This window comes from Nerophis ophidion, linkage group LG28 (assembly GCF_033978795.1).
Source record: "Nerophis ophidion isolate RoL-2023_Sa linkage group LG28, RoL_Noph_v1.0, whole genome shotgun sequence".
NCBI lineage: Eukaryota > Metazoa > Chordata > Actinopteri > Syngnathiformes > Syngnathidae > Nerophis > Nerophis ophidion.
In genome coordinates, this window is record NC_084638.1 from 18,181,399 (window position 1) to 18,201,584 (window position 20,186).

At 40.6% G+C, this 20,186-nt stretch overlaps 1 protein-coding gene across 1 annotated transcript; it reads left to right on the plus strand.

Annotated features, from left to right (window-relative positions):
- Positions 1-786: 786 nt before the first annotated feature.
- On the plus strand, positions 787-15,964 carry LOC133545396 (gastrula zinc finger protein XlCGF57.1-like). Its single transcript, XM_061890938.1, has 3 exons — positions 787-1,197; positions 5,581-5,847; positions 14,292-15,964. The coding sequence occupies exons 1-3, from the start codon at positions 1,095-1,097 to the stop codon at positions 15,794-15,796; spliced, it is 1,875 nt and encodes a 624-aa protein (XP_061746922.1). The 5' UTR covers positions 787-1,094; the 3' UTR covers positions 15,797-15,964.
- Positions 15,965-20,186: the final 4,222 nt, after the last annotated feature.

Genomic DNA, 20,186 nt, shown 5'->3' on the forward strand with positions numbered 1-20,186 from the left:
TATATATATATATATATATATATATATATATATATATATATATATATATGTATATATATATATATATATATATATATATATATATACATATATATATATATATATATATACATATATATATATATATATATATATATATACATATATATATACATGTATATATTTATATATATATATATACACATATATATATACATGTATATATTTATATATACATACATAATATATATATATATATATATACTCTTTTTTTTTACCCCGTAATAATAATGAAATATTTACCAATGTATTGAAACAATAGTTGCGTAAGGAAAGACAAAAGCCCCAAAAGAAACAAAAGAAATATTACACACATGATATTATTTTTTGCTTTAATGCTAATAGTTTTTAGAATGTATTTTAGAATGTGGGGTGACTTTATATATATATATATATATATATATATATATATATATATATATATATATATATATATATATAATGCCAAAGGAAAATTTAAAAATAACATGAAAACCTTCTAAAATACATTATAAAAACGGAATGAATAAATATATATATTTTTTTCTTTCCATATGTTACTTTCGTTTCAAAACATTGATAAATAATTGAATATTTTTACGAAAATAAGCTCGATGTGTTTCTTTTGAACATTTGAAATGGACAAGCGTAGTTTTATTTTCAGAATAAGTAAATAGTATATAATAAAATAGTTTTACCGTCTCGCGAGATCTGGAAAAGAGCTGGTTACTTGTTTCTCTCGCGAGATCTGACAACACTGAGCGCGAACCAAACACCGCGAGGATAAAGCAAGATGGCGTCTGACGGTGAAGAGTCGTCACAGTTCAGTGTTCTTAATCTGTGCCTCCATGTACACATATATGTCCTTTATTAGACTCTAGTAAATAGAGTAAACATCGTTAATAACTGTTTGCATCCGGTTATATTAGTCTGAGCGCACTTTGATGCATCTCGGGCTAGCTTAGCTTGCTAGTTAGCTTAGCTTGTTAGCTGCTAACAAAGAGAGGCGGAAGTGATCAAAACACATCGCTAAGCAGAGATCAAGTGTGAGTGTAAAGTGTTGTGATTGTGTGAAAATGTGCGAAAGAACAGTAGCAGTGTATGAGGAGGAACTTTGTCCAACAAAAGAGGAGAAGGAGCGACAACAACAAAAACATCAAGTTGTGTTACACAGAACAGGTTTGTTTACTTCTTACTGTCACATCTTTACTAACTTTATATTTCATTATTAACACTATTCTTGAATAGATTGTCTATAGGAAGATGAATTGTCATGTGGGACGGCGTGGCGCAGTGGGAGAGTGGCCGTGTGCAACCCGAGGGTCCCTGGTTCAAATCCCACCTAGTACGAACCTCGTCACGTCCGTTGTGTCCTCAGCAAGACACTTCACCCTTGCTCCTGATGGGTGCTGGTTGGCGCCTTGCATGGCAGCTCCCTCCATCGGTGTGTGAATGGGTAAATGTGGAAGTAGTGTCAAAACGCTTTGAGTACCTTGAAGGTAGAAAAGCGCTATACAAGTACAACCCATTTATCATTTATTTATGTGAGGATGATGCATTGATTGTTTCACATTGTTCATAAGAACGAGACAGTTCCAAACACACAATATTTATGAGAGGTTGATGTTCCTCTCAGTTTGTAACAATGTGCATCAACATGTTTACACAAAACTCACACAGTCACCGGGGGAATATTCCAGAGAGCAGGTTAAGTGCAAAGTCCTGAGTATGTAATGCTCGAGAGTTTTACCTACAAAAATAAGAGAGGTAAGACATAGTCAGAGTCAGTTACCATGGTAACTGACGCTGTAAAACTAGCCTGATAGCTGGAAAGTTTGACACGTTATTTATGTGTTTCAAAAATCCATCCATCCATCCATCTTCTTCCGCTTATCCGAGGTCGGGTCGCGGGGGCAACAGCCTAATCAGGGAAACCCAGACTTCCCTCTCCCCAGCCACTTCGTCTAGCTCTTCCCGGGGGATCCCGAGGCGTTCCCAGGCCAGCCGGGAGACATAGTCTTCCCAACGTGTCCTGGGTCTTCCCCGTGGCCTCCTACCGGTTGGACGTGCCCTAAACACCTTCCTAGGGAGGCTTTTGGGTGGCATCCTGACCAGATGCCCGAACCACCTCAACTGGCTCCTCTCGATGTGAAGGAGCAGCGGCTTTACTTTGAGTCCCTCCCGGATGGCAGAGCTTCTCACCCTATCTCTAAGGGAGAGCCCTGCCACACGGCGGAGGAAACTCATTTCGGCCGCTTGTACCCGTGATCTTATCCTTTCGGTCATGACCCAAAGCTCATGACCATAGGTGATAATGGGAACGTAGATTGACCAGTAAATTGAGAGCTTTGCCTTCCGGCTCAGCTCCTTCTTCACCACAACGGATCGGTACAACGTCCGCATTACTGAAGACGCCGCACCGATCCGCCTGTCGATCTCACGAACCACTCGTGAACAAGACTCCTAGGTACTTGAACTCCTCCACTTGGGGCAGGGTCTCCTCCCCAACCCGGAGATGGCATTCCACCCTTTTCCGGGCGAGAACCATGGACACGGACTTGGAGGTGCTGATTCTCATTCCGGTCGCTTCACACTCGGCTGCAAACCGATCCAGTGAGAGCTGAAGATCCCGGTCAGATGAAGCCATCAGGACCACATCATCTGCAAAAAGCAGAGACCTAACTAATCCTGCGGTCACCAAACCGGAACCTTTCAACGCCTTGGCTGTGTCTAGAAATTCTGTCCATAAAAGTTATGAACAGAATCGGTGACAAAGGACAGCCTTGGCGGAGTCCAACCCTCACTGGAAATGTGTTCGACTTACTGCTGGCAATGCGGACCAAGCTCTGACACTGATCGTACAGGGAGCGGGCCGCCACAATAAGACAGTCCGATACCCCATACTCTCTGAGCACTCCCCACAGGACTTCCCGAGGGACACGGTCGAGTGCCTTCTCCAAGTCCACAAAGCACATGTAGACTGGTTGGTCATATTCCCATGCACCCTCAAGAACCCTGCCGAGAGTATAGAGCTGGTCCACAGTTCCACGACCAGGACGAAAACCACACTGTTCCTCCTGAATCCGAGGTTCGACTATCCGGCGTAGCCTCCTCTCCAGTACACCTGAATAAAACTTACCGGGAAGGCTGAGGAGTGTGATCCCACGATAGTTGGAACACACCCTCCGGTCCCCCTTCTTAAAGAGAGGAACCACCACCCCGGTCTGCCAATCCAGAGGTACCGCCCCTGATGTCCACGCGATGCTGCAGAGTCTTGTCAACCAAGATAGCCCCACAGCATCCAGAGCCTTAAGGAACTCCGGGCGGCTCTCGTCCACCCCCGGGGCCTTGCCACCGAGGAGTTTTTTAACTACCTCAGCGACCTCAGCCCCAGAAATAGGAGAGTCCACCTCAGATTACCCAGGCACTGCTTCCTCATAGGAAGACGTGTTGGTGGGATTGAGGAGGTCTTCGAAGTATTCCTTCCACCTATCCACAACATCCGCAGTTGAGGTCAGCAGAACACCATCTGCACCATACACGGTGTTGATAGTGCACTGCTTCCCCTTCCTGAGGCGGCGGACGGTGGTCCAGAATCGCTTCGAAGCCGTCCGGAAGTTGTTTTCTATGGTTTCCCCGAACTCCTCCCATGTCCAAGTTTTTGCCTCCGCGACCGCTGAAGCCGCACACCGCTTGCCCTGTCGGTACCTGTCCACTGCCTCCGGAGTCCTATGAGCCAAAAGGACCCGATAGGAGTCCTTCTTCAGCTTGACGGCATCCCTCACCGCTGGTGTCCACCAAGGGGTTTTAGGATTGCCGCCCCGACAGGCACCAACTACCTTGCGGCCACAGCTTCAATCAGCCGCCTCGACAATAGAGGTGCGGAACAGGGTCCACTCGGACTCAATGTCCAGCACCTCCCTCGTGACATGTTCGAAGTTGTTCCGGAGGTGGGAATTGAAACTTTCTCTGACAGGAGACTCTGCCAGACGTTCCCAGCAGACCCTCACAATGCGTTTGGGCCTCCCAGGTCTGTCCGGCATCCTCCCCCACCATCGCAGCCAATTCACCACCAGGTAGTGATCGGTAGAAAGCTCCGCTCCTCTCTTCACCCGAGTGTCCAAAACATAAGGCCGCAAATCCGATGACACAACTACAAAGTCGATCATGGAACTGCGGCCTAGGGTGTCCTGGTGCCAAGTGCACATATGGACACCCTTATGTTTAAACATGGTGTTTGTAATGGACAAACTGTGACGAGCACAAAAGTCCAATAACAAAACACCACTCGGGTTCAGATCCGGGCGGCCATTCTTCCCAATCACGCCTCTCCAGGTTCCACTGTCGTTGCCAACATGAGCGTTGAAGTCCCCCAAGTAGGACAAGGGAATCTCCCTCTCCAGTACTCCCTCGAGTGTACCCAAAAAGGGCGGGTACTCTGAACTGTTGTTTGGTGCGTCAGGACCCGTTCCCCCACCCGAAGGCGGAGGGAGGCTACCCTTTCGTCCACCGGGTTGAACTCCAACGTGCAGGCTTTAAGCCGGGGGGCAACCAGAATTGCCACCCCAGCCCGTCGCCTCTCACTGACGGCAACGCCAGAGTGGAAGAGGGTCCAGTCCCTCTCCAGAGGTGTGGTTCCAGAGCACTTGCTGTGCGTCGAAGTGAGTCCGACTATATCCAGCCGGAACTTCTCCACTTCGCGCACTAGCTCAGGCTCTTTCCCCCTCAGTGAGGCGACGTTCCACATCCCAAGAGCTAGCTTTTGTAGCCGAGGATCGGACCGCCAAGTGCCCTGCCTTCGGCTGCCGCCCAGCTCACATTGCACCCGACCTCTATGGCCCCTGCTATGGTTGGTGAGCCCATTGGAGGGGTGACCCACGTTGCCTCTTCGGGCTGTGCCCATGGGAACAGGCCCGGCCACCAGGCGCTCGCCATCGTTTCAAAAATATACTGACCTATTATTTCCTTCATATTGGTGCAGCCCTTAACCTACTACAACATTGACTCCATTGACTTACTCAGTGGCCTAGTGGTTAGAGTGTCCGCCCTGAGATCGGTAGGTTGTGAGTTCAAACCCCGGCTGAGTCATACTAAAGACTATAAAAACGGGACCCATTACTTCCCTGCTTGGCACTCAGCATCAAATCACCATAAACATGATTCCCGCGCGCGGACACAGCGGCAGCTCACTGCTGCCCTCACCTCCCAAGGGTTGATTAAGGGTTATGGGCCAAATGCAGGGAATAATCTCAACACACCGAGTGTGTGTGACAATCATTGGTACCTTCACTTTGTCGAAAAAAACAAGCATGGTCTAAAGATCTTGATCTCATACCATCTCAAACCAATTGGCCGTTCATTATTAAGTGAAATGTCTTAAAGTTGCTTAAATGTGTTTTTAACCAAGCAACAAAATGTTTTATCCCGTTACTCGATTACTCAAAAACATTTCCAATAAAACACTTGATTAATAACATTTTCAAAAGCCACAGCCCATTATTTCATGTACAATTTAATACTTAGCACGTAGGAGTTAAAATGTGTTCTGTTTGTGTCCTGTAGACATCCATCAGCTGATTGAACACAAAGAAGAATGTCTCCCTCATCTGCAGGGGGACAGTTTCACTTTAGAGTATCCCCAGCCCTCACATTTTAAAAGGGACGAGGAAGATCCTCAACCTCCTTATTTTAAAGAGGAAGAGGAGGGAGAGTGTCCTGTAGGGCAGGAGGAGGCTGATCTCAGCAAGTTTCCACTGACTGTTGTCTCTGTGAAGACTGAAAAGCATGAAGACAAACCACCTGAGTCCTCACAGCTTCATCACAGTCCAAGTAAGCACAACATCCGCATATCATCTAATACAATGTTTGTGACATATGTTCATCCGGGGGCCACATTTATGACTAAAGATGGAGATATATTTGCTTTTTAACACCACCATTTAAAAATTAATGCTCATCAATCATCAACAGCGTAATTTCTGGGGTGTAACCATGTGACCTAGAGGCCGTCCTCCTAACCTCACGTGGTCAAATGAAGGCAAACATTCTATATGGCTACTGTTTATTTACCTTTAGCAGCACATATGTCAGCATATTTCAAAGGTTTAGTAGTGAAGATTAGAGATGTATATACCAAGTACCATTTTTTTTTTATTAAAACTGGTTCCTAATTATGTCATCCACGAGGACCGTAAAGATTCTGGACTAACGACACAACTATTTGTATTTTTGATAGCAGCTGACTGACGTAACTATGACATGTTGTCACATTGAGTTCAGCTGCCGCTGCTACACATTAAAATCAGCTCTGAATAATGATAAATAAGGTAGCAACATTATCCAAAAGTTTGATGTGTGTGTTATTGACAAGAAGATGACATAACTGCATTTCACCTTGCACTGCACACATAGTTGACTTCTTTAAGACTTCAAATAAACAGCTGCTGATAAAAGACTTCCCTGCTCTGAGATCTTACAGAACATCATGTTAGAGGTGTTCAACTTCTTGTGCTAATAGGAATGCTATTTAAAATGCCTTTTTTCCACTTTTTTATTTTCACAAATGACATGTAGTACCGATAAGAGTACGGATAAATACTGGTATCGATTAGGGTATCATATCGATAAATTCCTAACGATTTATATCCCTACTGAAGATACAAGCCAGATATCCTAAAAAAAATTATTTCAACGTTTGTTTGGATTTAGTTACTTCTCTGCTGTCCAGCAATGTCTCAATCAATCTATTTTATTAGTACTAATTAGCAAAGTTGACTTATTTTTCTAAAGTCTTTATTTTGTCAGCCCCCTCGCGGTTAAGTTGTCTGAGTGCAAACTATTTGTGACTGATGAAACTTTCTGTGAATCAAAATTTAAGAAGTTGTTCCGGAAAGTTAATTACTTTGAAGACGGCCAATAAATACGCAATCAGAATCAGAAATACTTTAATAATCCCCGAGGGGAAATTAAGTGTTGTAACAATACCAATATTTTGCTACCGGTTAGGGGTGTAACGGTACACAAAAATTTCGGTTCGGTACGTACCTCGGTTTAGAGGCCACGGTTCGGTTTATTTTTGGGACAGTAAGAAAACAACAAAATATAATTTTTATCCTGCCTTCCTTAAGCACACTTGTACACGAAGGCAGTAAGTTCAACACCTTCCGCTCATCAAAACTCTGAACACCAAGTTGACTGATGGGGGCCAGGTTTATTGACAATTGCAAGGGTGACACTGTAGGACACAAACATTGTAAATGTAAATGCATGAATTAAATGAACTTAATAATGTCATATCACAGACCAATGATGATCAAGTATTCCGTTTGAATTAAATATAAGTTTAACTGTGTCACACACCACTGTATGTGTTGTTATGATTAATAATACCAGTGACAGATGAGCCTTCTACCGTTTAAATTGTCTTAAGTAACAGTACAACAAACGTCCACTAGATGGTGGCAGATGACAACAAATTAAAGTTACTGGACAAGTGATGTAATCAGAGATCGTCTAACATCATAAAACACACACATTTCACAGCTAAATATGATTCATTGTGTACTATAAACATTAAAGATAGGTACATACCAACAATGCCACGAACAGCATAAGATGTGATAATTGTTTGCTGAAACACGAGGAGTAAAGCGGAGTTGTGTGCAACAGTCTGAAATCTTTCCGCAGTCTAAACACGTGACCTACCTACGTGTTTCTTAAAGGTACAGGTCACTTAACAGAACCAACTGTAATGACTCGGACATAAAACACACACTAAATAAAGTAATCTTAATAACTGAGGCAGAACATTTTTTTTTGCAAAATTTGCAAAATCTTCCACCAAAAATAGTGTTCTTAGTGGAATATTTGATGTGAAGTGATGGGAACCTTGGATAGGTCAATAATTCATAATCACATTGATTTTGATTCAATATTAGGGTTTGAGCAATGACAGTTTGAAAGAAAACAAAACAGCTTTGTTTTATTAGTCAACATTGCAACTTTTTCTAAATTACATTTAACCTTCAAGCTTTTCTATTTCACTTTTGTTATGTTTTTGTTTATTTTAATAGTACAAACCCCGTTTCCATATGAGTTGGGAAATTGTGTTAAAGGGGAACATTATCACAATTTCAAAAGGGTTAAAAACAATAAAAATCAGTTCCCAGTGGCTTGTTGTATTTTTTGAATTTTTTTTCAAAATTTTACTGGCCTCGGAATATCCCTAAATAAAGCTTTAAAGAGCCTTATATTTGGCTCTCTGCGAAGACACTGGCCATTTCCCTGTGATGTCATACAGTAATGCCAATGTAAACAAACAATGGGAATACCACAGCAAGATATAGTGACATTAGCTCGGATTCAAACTCGGATTTCAGCGACTTAAGCGATTCAACAGATTACGCATGTATTGAAACAGATGGTTGGAGTATGAAAATATTGACGAAGAAACTGAAGTTATTGAGCGAATAGCTATTGACGATCTTCATAGCCATAGCATGGCCTAATAGCTGCGTTAGCATCGCCGGTAAAATGTGCGGACCAAACAATCAGGACTTTCGCATCTTTTGACACTGGAGCAACTTAAATCCGTCGATTGGTAAGTGTTTTTTTTTCGCATTAAATGTGGGTGGAAGGAAACGTAATATAGTTGCAAATGCATCTACAGGTTATCCATACCTCTCTGTGCCATGTCTGCTTCAGCACCGCCGGTAAATAGCATGTTAGCATCGATTAGCTGGCAGTCAACATCAACAAAACTCACCTTTGTGATTTCGTTGACTATCGTTGCAAATGCATCTGCAGGTTATCCATACATCTCTGTGCCATGTCTGCCTTAGCATCGCCGGTCAAATGTGGAGACACTCTGGCACATTCAATGGGGGTCTGGCGGCAGACACTTTCGCATCTCCGGGCCAGTGGTGCAACTTGAATCCCTCCTTGTTAGTGTTGTTACACCCTCCGACAACACACCGACGAGGCATGATGTCTCCCAAGGTTCCAAAAAATAGTCAAAAAAACGGAAAATAACAGAGCTGAGACCCGGTGTTTGTAATGTGTTGAAAATGAAAATGGTGGGTGTGTTACCTCGGCGACGTCACATTCTGACGTCATCGCCTCCAGCGCGATAAACAGAAAGGCGTTTAATTCGCCAAAATTCACCCATTTAGAGTTCGGAAATTGGTTAAAAAAATGGATGGTCTTTTTTCTGCACCATCAAGGTATATATTGACGCTTATATAGGTCTGGTGATAATGTTCCCCTTTAAATGTAAATATAAACGGAATTCAATGATTTGCAAATAATTTTCAATCCATATTCAGTTGAATATGCTACAAAGACAACATATATTCAATGTTCAAACTCATAAACGTTTTTTTTTTTTTTTTGCAAATAATCATTAACTTTAGAAGTTGATGCCAGCAACACTTGACAAAGTTGTTGGGAAAGGTGGCAATAAATACTGATAAAGTTGAGAAGTGCTCATCAAACACTTATTTGGAACATCCCACAGGTGTTCAGGCTAATTGGGAACAGGTGGGTGCCATGATTGGGTATAAAAGCAGCTTCCATGAAATGCTAAGTAATTCACAAACAAGGATGGGGCGAGGGTCACCAATTTGTAAGCAAATTGTCACACAGTTTTAGAACAACATTTCTCAACGAGCTATTGCAAATAATTTAGGGATTTTACCAACTACGGTCCGTAAAATCATCAAACGGTTCCGAGAATCTGGAGAAATCACTGCATGTAAGTGATGATATTATGGACCTTTGATCCCTCAGGCGGTACTGCATCAAAAACTGACATCAGTGTGTAAAGGATATCACCACATGGGCTCAGGAACACTTCATAAAACCACTGTCAGTAACTACAGTTGGTTGCTACATCTGTAAGCGCAAGTTAAAACTCTGCTGTGCAAAGCAAAACCCATTTATTAACAACACCAAGGAACGCCGCTGGCTTCACTCGGCCCGGGCTCATCTAAGATGAACTGATGCAAAGTGGAAATGTGTTCTGTGGTCTGACTAGTCCACCTTTAAAATTATATTTGGAAACTGTGGACGTGGTGTCCTCCGGAACAAAGAGGAAAATAACCATCCGGGTTGTTGTAGGCGCAAAGTTCAAAAGCCAGCATCTGTGATGGTATGGGGGTGTATTAGTGCCCAAGGCATGGGTAACTTACACATCTGTGAAGGCACTTTTAATGCTAAATGGTCCATACAGGTTTTGGAGCAACATATGTTGTCATCCAAGCAACGTTATCATGGACGCCCCTGCTTATTTCAGCAAGACAATGCCAAGGCACGTGTTACAACAGCGTGGTTTCATAGTAAAAGAGTGTGGGTACTTTCCTGGCCCGCCTGCAGTCCAGACCTGTCTCCCATCGAAAAAGTGTGGCGCATTATGAAGTGTAAAATACGACAGCGGAGACCCCGGATTGTTGAACGACTGAAGCTCTACATACAACAGTATGAGAAAGAATTCCACTTTGAAAACTTCAACAATTAGTTTCCTTAGTTCTCAAACGTTTATTGAGTGTTGTTAAAAGAAAAGGTGATGTAACACAGTAGTGAACATGCCCGTTCCCAACTACTTTGGCACATGTTGCAGCCATGAAATTCTAAATTAATTATTATTTGCAAAAAAAAAATAATGTTTATGAGTTTGAACATCAAATATCTTGTCTTTGTAGTGCATTCAATTGAATATGGGTTGAAAAGGATTTGCAAATCATTATATTCCGTTTATTTTTACATCTAACACAATTTCCCAACTCATATGGAAACGGGGATTGTATTTTTAGAATGTGCCGTGAGCCTTTAAAACATTAGCTGTGGGCCGCAAATGGCCTCCGGGGCACACTTTTGACACCCCTGCTATAGATAATAAAAAATTAAATCTGATAAATCAATGGATAAAAAGCAGAGCCTGGAGACTTATGCACGTTTATCATAACTCTTTCGCTCTCTGCCCCTTCCTCACAAATGCTGCTGTGCGCACAATCTGTTTTGTTTTCATCCCCTTCTTAACCCTGAACGTACATTGTTAATACATGCAGCCATAATTCAAAATGCCGGACATTTGAGGCATTTAAGAAACTCTGCCCTGACAGCCCCGCAAAAGAGGACATGTCCGGTGCTAGCAGCGACCGGGCTAGGATCGGCTGACCATACGTCCTCTTTTTACCGGACATGTCCTCTTTTGCGGAGCTGTCAGGGCAGAGTTTCTTAAATGCCTCAAATGTCCGGCATTTTGAGTATTGTTTACGCAACTTGATACGTCCGTCTGGAAACTCGTTTCGTACAACTCTGCACCGAACCGAAACCCCCGTACCGAAACGGTTCAATACAAATACACGTACTGTTACACCCCTAGTACCGATATTAAGATTATTTTGGTACTTTTTTAAATAAAGGGGGACACAAAAATGGCATTATTGGCTTTATTTTAACAAAAAAACTTAGGGTACATTAAACATATGTTTTTTATTGCAGTTAAGTCCTTAGATAAAATAGTGAACATACAAGACAACTTGTCTTTTAGTAGTAAGTAAACAAACTAAGACTCCCAATTAGTCTGCTGACATATGCAGTAACATATTGTGTCATTTATACACCTATTATTTTGTACACATTATTAAGGACAAGTGGTAGAAAATAAATTATTATTCTACTTGTTAATTTACTGTCAATATCTGCTTACTCTCTCTTTTAACATGTTCTGTCTACACTTCTGTTAAAATGTAATAATCACTTATTCTTCTGTTGTTTGATACTTTACATTAGTTTTTGGTGATACCACAAAAATGTGGGTATCAATTCGATACCAAGTAGTTACAGGATCATACATTGGTCGTATTCAAAGTCCTCATCTGTCCAGGGACATGATTCCTAAGTTTATAAGTAAAATATACAATTTAAAAAATGAAAGAAGACGTTGTGATGCCAAAAAATATTGACATAATCATAGTAGTATCGGCTAGATACGTGGCGTTTGTTTACATTTTCTAGCCGGTGAGCTAAGATGTGTAGTGAAACATGTTTAGCTGTTCCTCGTCCTGCAGTGATAATGTTACTTGTAAGAAACGTACTTTATTTGTCGCCATGGAGGCGAGGATTAGTGATTTAGATGTAGCTAAAACACTGCTGACAGCGGATGGACGTTAGCCGTTAGCTAGCTAGCCGTGTCTTAAAGCACTTTTTCCTGAGGGTGTTTCAGTGTTATAACTTCACTTTTATTTTTAGTTTTTAAGCCAAAATGCGTCCATTCTCCCTTTTCTGTCTACACACTGTGTCTGCTTGTAAGTAGTCCGTGATTTGTGCCGCCGAACATGCTCGTCTGCTCGTAAACCAGCAATGTCACGACTTGACTTCGACGCGGGAGAGGGGGGGTGCGGAACCGGTACTTTTCAGAGAACGGTATAGTACCGAAAATGATTCATTAGTATCGCGGTACTATACTAACACTGGTATACCGTACAACCCTAATAGTTGGTATGGCCCACTTATAATTAAAATGACAAAATAATGTTGGTTTTAATCAGATATGTTCTAGTATTGAATACGTGGATGGGGGCCCTGCTTTGGAAATAATCTGTACCCCTTTCACAGATCACGTTTAGTTCCATTTCAAACATTCACATGTTGCACAATGAGATGAGTGCTGTAGCACAAGCGTGGGATAACGTGAACAGTTGTGGAACTTTATAACGAACACAGTGGAAAGTATTTTGAGAAAAATGAAATGACGCAGATATTTTGCTTTCTCCTTTTTATGTTAACTCGAGAGAGAAAAAACAGGATCTCGTTGCAAGCGCTATGTATGTATCTCAGCTGCATTTGGGCGGAAGGCGGCGTACACCCTGGAAAAGTCGCTTCCTCATCACAGAAGTTTGGCTCTTTTATGAATGTATTATGGTTGTCCTGAACATGTGACCAAATGTGCTGAGTCAAAAGTATACAAACAGAAATGTTAATATTTGTTTACATGTCCCTTGGCAAGTTTTACTGCAATAAGGCACTTTTGGTAGCCATTCACAAGCTTCTGGTTTTCTGACATAGACTTGTTTCTTTAGCATTATCCAAACGTTTAAGTCGGGACTTTGGGAAGGCCATTCTAAAACCTTAATTCGGCGGGTGTATATTTTAGCGTCTCGGAAGAGTTAGTGCTGCAATGGATTCTGGGTATTTGTTCTGTTGTGTTTATGTTGTGTTACGGTGCAGATGTTCTCCCAAAATGTGTTTGTCATTCGTGTTTGGTGTGGGTTCACAGTGTGGCGCATATTTGTAACAGTGTTAAAGTTGTTGCTATGGCCACCCTCAGTGTGACCTGTATGGCTGTTGACCATTCACTTGTGTGTGAAAAGCCGTAGATATCATGTGATTGGGCCGGCACACAAAGGCAGTGCCTTTAAGGTTTATTGGCGCTCTGTACTTATCCCTACGTCTGTGTACACAGCGGCGTTTTAAAAAGTCATACATTTTACTTTTTGAAACTGATACCTAAAATTTTGAAACCGATACCAATAATTTACGATATTACATTTTGAAGCATTTATCGGCCGATAATGTCGGCAGTCTTATATTATCGGACATCTCTAGTTTGTGGTCATTGTCCTGTTGGAACACCCAACTGCGCCCAAGACCCAACCTCCGGGCTGATGATTTTAGCTTGTCCTGAAGAATTTGGAGGTAATCCTCCTCTTTCATTGTCCCATTTAATGCACCAGTTCCATTGGCAGCAAAACAGGCCCAGAGCATAATACTACCACCACCATGCTTGACGGTGGGAATGGTGTTCCTGGGATTAAAGGCCTCACCTTTTATCCTCCAAACATGTTACTGGGTATTGTGGCCAAACAGCTCAATGTTTGTTTCATCTGACATCACATGGACAAAGAAAGACCTTCTGGAGGAAAGTTTTGTGAAATACCAAAAAATAACGTGTAGCGTCTTGTTAATTTATAGCCAAAAATATTTTTATTTTATAGATATTGTCAAAGAAGAATATTGCCCTTAGGGCCCTCTGGCACCTCATGGGGGACTCGTAAGGTCTGGGCCTCTTAAAACCTCACTGTTGGTGCTAATCGATCTGGTTCTTCTCCTTTTTACCGAATTTGAAAGCAAAAGTGAGTCCACAAATAACCGAATCTTAAAGCAGAATTGAAAATGAAATCTGAATTGGTAAAATCTTATCAATATCGCTCCTAACATGTGACTGAACAAAGATGTACTCCTATCGAGCATGTTTGTCTTCTTGTGTCCTGCAGACATCTGTGAAGAACATCTCTCTGAGCAACAGAAGTGGAGTTTCAGGATGGACAAGGAGGAGCCACAGCCTTTCCACATCAAGGAGGAAGAAGAGCCGCCACATACATTGCAAATACAAAGGGAAGGAAATAACCCACTGACCTTCCATTTTAAAGAGGAAGAGGAGGAACACAGCATCAGTCAGGAGGGAGAGCATCTTGAAGGAATGGAGGAGGTTGATGTCACCAAGATGCCAGTGACTGGTGTCCCTGTGAAGAGTGAAGGTGATGAGGTCAAAGGTGAGGGTGAGGAGAGGGGAGGGGGGGAGCCTCCAAGCAGCAGCTCGACACAACACATGACAACAGAAGCTGATGGAGACCACTGTGGAGGATCACAAGCAGAAAAGCTCTTAGCTCCACTATCAGATAGTGAGGACACAACGTCACACTCTCCTGACACTGATGATGAAGACTCTAAAGATGATAAGACATGTCACACTGACAACACACGCTTCACATGTTCTCTCTGTGACAAAACTTTCAAAGACCATCGTAATCTGAAAAGACACATGAGTACACACACCGGAGAGAAACCCTTTTTCTGCTCAGAATGTGGTAGAGATTTTAGACTAAAACACATGCTGAAAGTACACATGAGAACACACACTGGAGAAAAACCTTTTTTATGTTCAATCTGCGGTAAAGATTTTATTCAAAAGCAACATTTGATAATACACATGAGAATACACACTGGAAAAAAACCTTTTTCATGTTCAATCTGCGGTAAAGATTTTACTCATAGGCACTATTTGAAAATACACATGAGAATACACAGTGGAGAAAAACCTTTTTCCTGCTCAGAATGTGGTAAAAGTTTTGTAATAAATCAAAGTTTAAAAGTACATATGAGAACACACACTGGAGAAAAACCTTTTTCATGTTCAATCTGCGGTAAAGATTTTACTCAAAGGGAGCATTTCAAAGCACACATGAGAATACACACTGGAGAAAAACCTTTTTCATGTTCAATCTGCGGTAAAGGTTTTACACGAATTGACCATTTCAAAACACACATTAGAATACACAATGGAGAAAAACCTTTTTCATGTTCAGTCTGTGGTAAAGATTTTACTCGAAGGGACCATTTCAAAACACACATGAGAGTACACACTGGAGAAAAAACTTTTTCCTGCTCAGAATGTGGTAAAAGTTTTGTATTAAATCGAAGTTTAAAAGTACACTTAAGAACACACACTGGTGAAAAACCTTTTGAATGTTCAGTATGTGGTAAAAGTTATATAGAAAGACAGCAATTAAAATCACACATGATAATGCACTCTGGTGAAAAACCATTCTCCTGTTCAAGCTGCAACAAAAGCTTTGGTCACCTAAACACACTTACAGTACACATGAGAACACACACAGGAGAAAAAGTGTTGAGTTGCAGTGTGTGTGGTGAAAGATTCTCTTATAAGTACCAGTGTAAGAAACACAAGTGTGCTGGTGAGAACAGCAGCAGCAAATGAAGATGCAGGATTTAAAATAAACGGTCAAAACTTTGTTACATTTTACTTTCTTACAACATCAGAAAATACAGTGGGGCAAAAAAAGTATTTAGTCAGCAAACCATTGTGCAAGTTCTCCCACTTAAAATGATGACAGAGGTCTTTTTCATCATAGGTACACTTCAACTGTGAGAGACAGAATGTGAAAAAAAAATCCAGGAATTCACATTGTAGGATTTTTAAAGAATTTATTTGTAAATTGTGGTAGAAAATAAGTATTTGGTCAACCATTCAAAGCTCTCACTGATGGAAGGAGGTTTTGGCTCAAAATCTCACGATTCATGGCCCCATTGTTTCTTTCTTTAACACGGATCAATCGTCCTGTCCCCTTAGCAGAAAAATAGCCCCAAAGCAGGATGTTTCCACCCCCATGCTTCACAGTAGGTATGGTGTTCTCTGGATGCAACTCAGTATTCTTCTTCCTCCAAACACGACGAGTTGAGTTTATACCAAAATGGATACATGGATGATACAGCAGAGGATTGGGAGAATGTCATGTGGTTAGATGAAACCAAAATAGAACTTTTTGGTATAAACTCAACTCGTCGTGTTTGGAGGAAGAAGAATACTGAGTTTTATCCAGAGAACACCATACCTACTGTGAAGCATGGGGGTGGAAACATCATGCTTTGGGGCTGTTTTTTCTGCTAATGGGACAGGACGACTAATCCGTGTTAAGGAAAGAATGAATGGGGCCATGTATCGTGAGATTTTGAGCCAAAACCTCCTTCCATCAGTGAAAGCTTTGAATGGTTGACCAAATACTTATTTTCCACCATAATTTACAAATAAATTCTTTAAAATGCCTACAATGTTAATTCCTGGAATTTTTTTTCACACTCTGTCTCTCACAGTTGAAGTGTACCTATGATGAAAATTACAGACCTCTGTCATCATTTTAAGTGGGAGAATTTGCACAATCGGTGGCTGACTAAATACTTTTTTGCCCCACTGTAAAACATATGTGACATCACTGTGGTATGTGTAACACAATCTTGTTAACATATCTCTAACATTTATAGTTTTGACACTTCAGATTAGGGCTTTTATTTCAGTCAAGTACATGAGTTAATATACACATTTGTGTACTTTAAAATGAGCACAACAATTTGACTGAAAGGTGAGAATAAACAGTACATAAAATATGTCACATACAATAAACATTGTATGTGTATATATTCATAATTCACTTTTATACTTATTCATAATAGTGTTTTATATGTTTTTTGAAATAATGACGTGTTACATATGTTGTTTTCTAATTGTAGATGATTCCATTGATGAACTCCTTTATACGATGTAAATATTTGTTTTAAATGTGTTCATACCTTTGCTTTTGAGTACACATAAATCCCTCTTAGTTCATATTTACTGGTTCACATCTGAAACATCTTCTGGACCACTTCAGGAAGCATATTATTATTTACTTTATATATTATTTGAACAGTCCTATTTATATAATTTTAAAATGTGTGACTTTATGAATAATTTGTTGGATCTCTATAATCCATTCTATTAAATGTATTTATTACTCTCTTGTGTAATATAAATATTGTTGTGTTATTGTTTTATATGTATGTTCCCAGACGAGTGGTTCTGAACCTTGTTGAAGGTACCGAAGCCCACCAGTTTCATATGCGCATTCACCGAACCCTTCTTTAGCGTAAAATAAAAACGTTATTTTATTCACCTTGTTCATAGAACAAAACCAACACAGTGCATGAACTCACAACGAGATACACACCTGCAAATCAGTCTGACTTCTGGAGTTGCCGTATCCATTATGCACTGATAGGGAGAAGTTTTCATTTACACGATGAGTTGGGTGTGTCTTAACCTTCCCGGCGGAGGCTCCGCCGAACCCCTGAGGCCGACTCACCGAACGCCTAGGGTTCGATCGAACCCAGGTGAAGAACCACTGCCCCAGACCTTTATGCAATAAACAATGTATGCTTCAACTAAAGTTCGGTACAATAAATGTAGTTGATATTTGTGTGTATGTATTTTATTCTATTTATTATCGTAGTCGATTATTTCAATTATTTTCTTTACATGACTTTCAAGTATTTTACAGCTTAATTCATCATCTAGACCATGGGTCACCAACTTTTTTTAAACCAATAGCTACTTCTTGGGTACTGATTAATGGGAAGGGCTACCAGTTTGATACACACTTAAATAAATTGCCAGAAATAGCCAATTTGGTCAATTTACCTTTAACTCTATGTTATTATTAATAATTATATCTATATTTGTGGAAACACTGATCATGTTAATGATTTCTCACAATAAATATGAACTATGAGACATATTTTATCTTCAATTTCGACTCTTTAAAATTAAAAATTCAACCGAAGAGAAAAACGAGCTAATTCAAACATTTTTAAAAAAATTAAAAAAAAGAATTTATGTAACATCATTAGTCATTTTTCCTGATTAGGATTAATTTTAGAATTTTAATGACAAGTTTTAAATAGGTTAAAATCCAATCTGCACTTTCTTAGAATATATAACAAATTGGACCAAGCTATATTTCTAACAAAGACAAATCATTATTTCTTCTAGATTTTCCAGAACAAACATTTTAAAAGACTTTGAAATAAGATTTAAATTTCATTTTACAGATTTTCTAGATTTTCCAGAATATTTTTTTTTATTTCAATCATAATAAATTTGAAGAAATATTTCACAAATATTCTTTGTTGAAAAAACAGAAGCTAAAATGAAGAATTTAATTAAAATGTATTTATTATTCTTTACAATAGAAAAATAAATACTCGAACATTGAATTAAATTGTCAGGAAAGAAGAGGAAGGAATTTAAAAGGTAAAAAGGTATATGTGTTTAAAAATCCAAAAATCATTTTTATGGTTGTATTTTTTCTCTAAAATTGTCTTTCTGAAAGTTATAAGAAGCAAAGTAAAAAAAAATGAATGAATTTATTTAAACAAGTGAAGACCAAGTCTTTAAAATATATTCTGGATTTTCAAATTCTATTTGAGTTTCGTCTCTCTTAGAATTAAAAATGTCGATCAAAGCGAGACCAACTTGCTAGTAAATAAATACAATTTAAAAAATAGAGGCAGCTCACTGGTAAGTGCTGCTATTTGAGCTATTTTTAGAACAGGCCAGCGGGCGACTCATCTGGCCCTCATGGGCGACCTGGTGCCTGTGGGCACCGCGTTGGTGACCCCTGGTCTAGACTAACTCAGCCTGGAGGATGTGTGTAATGTTGAGATGTATTGGAGATGCCTTGGATGTTGTCAGATCTCGCGAGAGAAACAAGCAACCAGTTCCATTACTTCTTCTTCTTACTGGCAGTTTGCAGCCATGACTTAAAAGGTTCATACTGCCACCTACCGGACTGTAGAATGTAGTGTGGGCCATAGGTGTTAGAATAATTATGTATATTTTGTCACACAACTCTTTTGCTTAAGGGCCGTTGCTATAGTTATTATCAATTATGCTGAAGTTGTGTTTTTTCGTCTTCGTGCAAAAGCACAACTTGTGATCCAATCCATTGCTAGCCGTCTTGTATCAGCGTTTGTGTCCAGGAACGGCCTGCTGACAAGCCAAGGCCAAACACCACGTGCCATGATGCAGACAAAGCAGAGACAGGGCGATATCACGAGTGTCAGCATATTTGCATTTTTGTATAATCATATATTGTGTCTGGAGCTGCTGATTACCCCATTCTTCTAGCAACAAGTTTGGTGATGTATTCAGGGCCCCCCTGAATAAATATTGGAGCAAGTCAGACTGTTACTTTAGAGCATGGGTGTCAAACTCTGGCCCGCGGGCCAAATTTGGCCCGACGTGTAATTTCATTTGGCCCTTGAGGCAATATCAAATTAACATTAGAGCTGGCCCGCCGCTGTAACACCGCATTCACCACAAATACTCATACTCGTCAACCCTCCTGATTTTCCCGGGAGACTCCCAAAGTTCAGTGCCCCTCCCGAATTTCTCCCGACTTCCACCCGGACAATAATATTGGGGGTGGGCCGTAAAAGCACTGCCTTTGGTGTTCTCTACATGTCGCAAACGTCCGCTTTTCCTCCATAAAAACAGCGTGCCGGCCCACTCACATAATATATGCGGCTCACACACACACACAAGTGTATGCAAGGCATACTTGGTCAACAGCCATACAGGTCACACTGAAGGTGGCCGTATGAACAACTTTAACACTGTTACAAATATACGCCACAATGTGAACCCACAGCAAACAAGAATGAGAAACACATTTTGGGAGAACATCCGCACCGTAACACAACATAAACACAACCAAACAAATACCCAGAACCCCTTGCATCACTATCTCTTCAGGGATGCTACAATATACACCCCC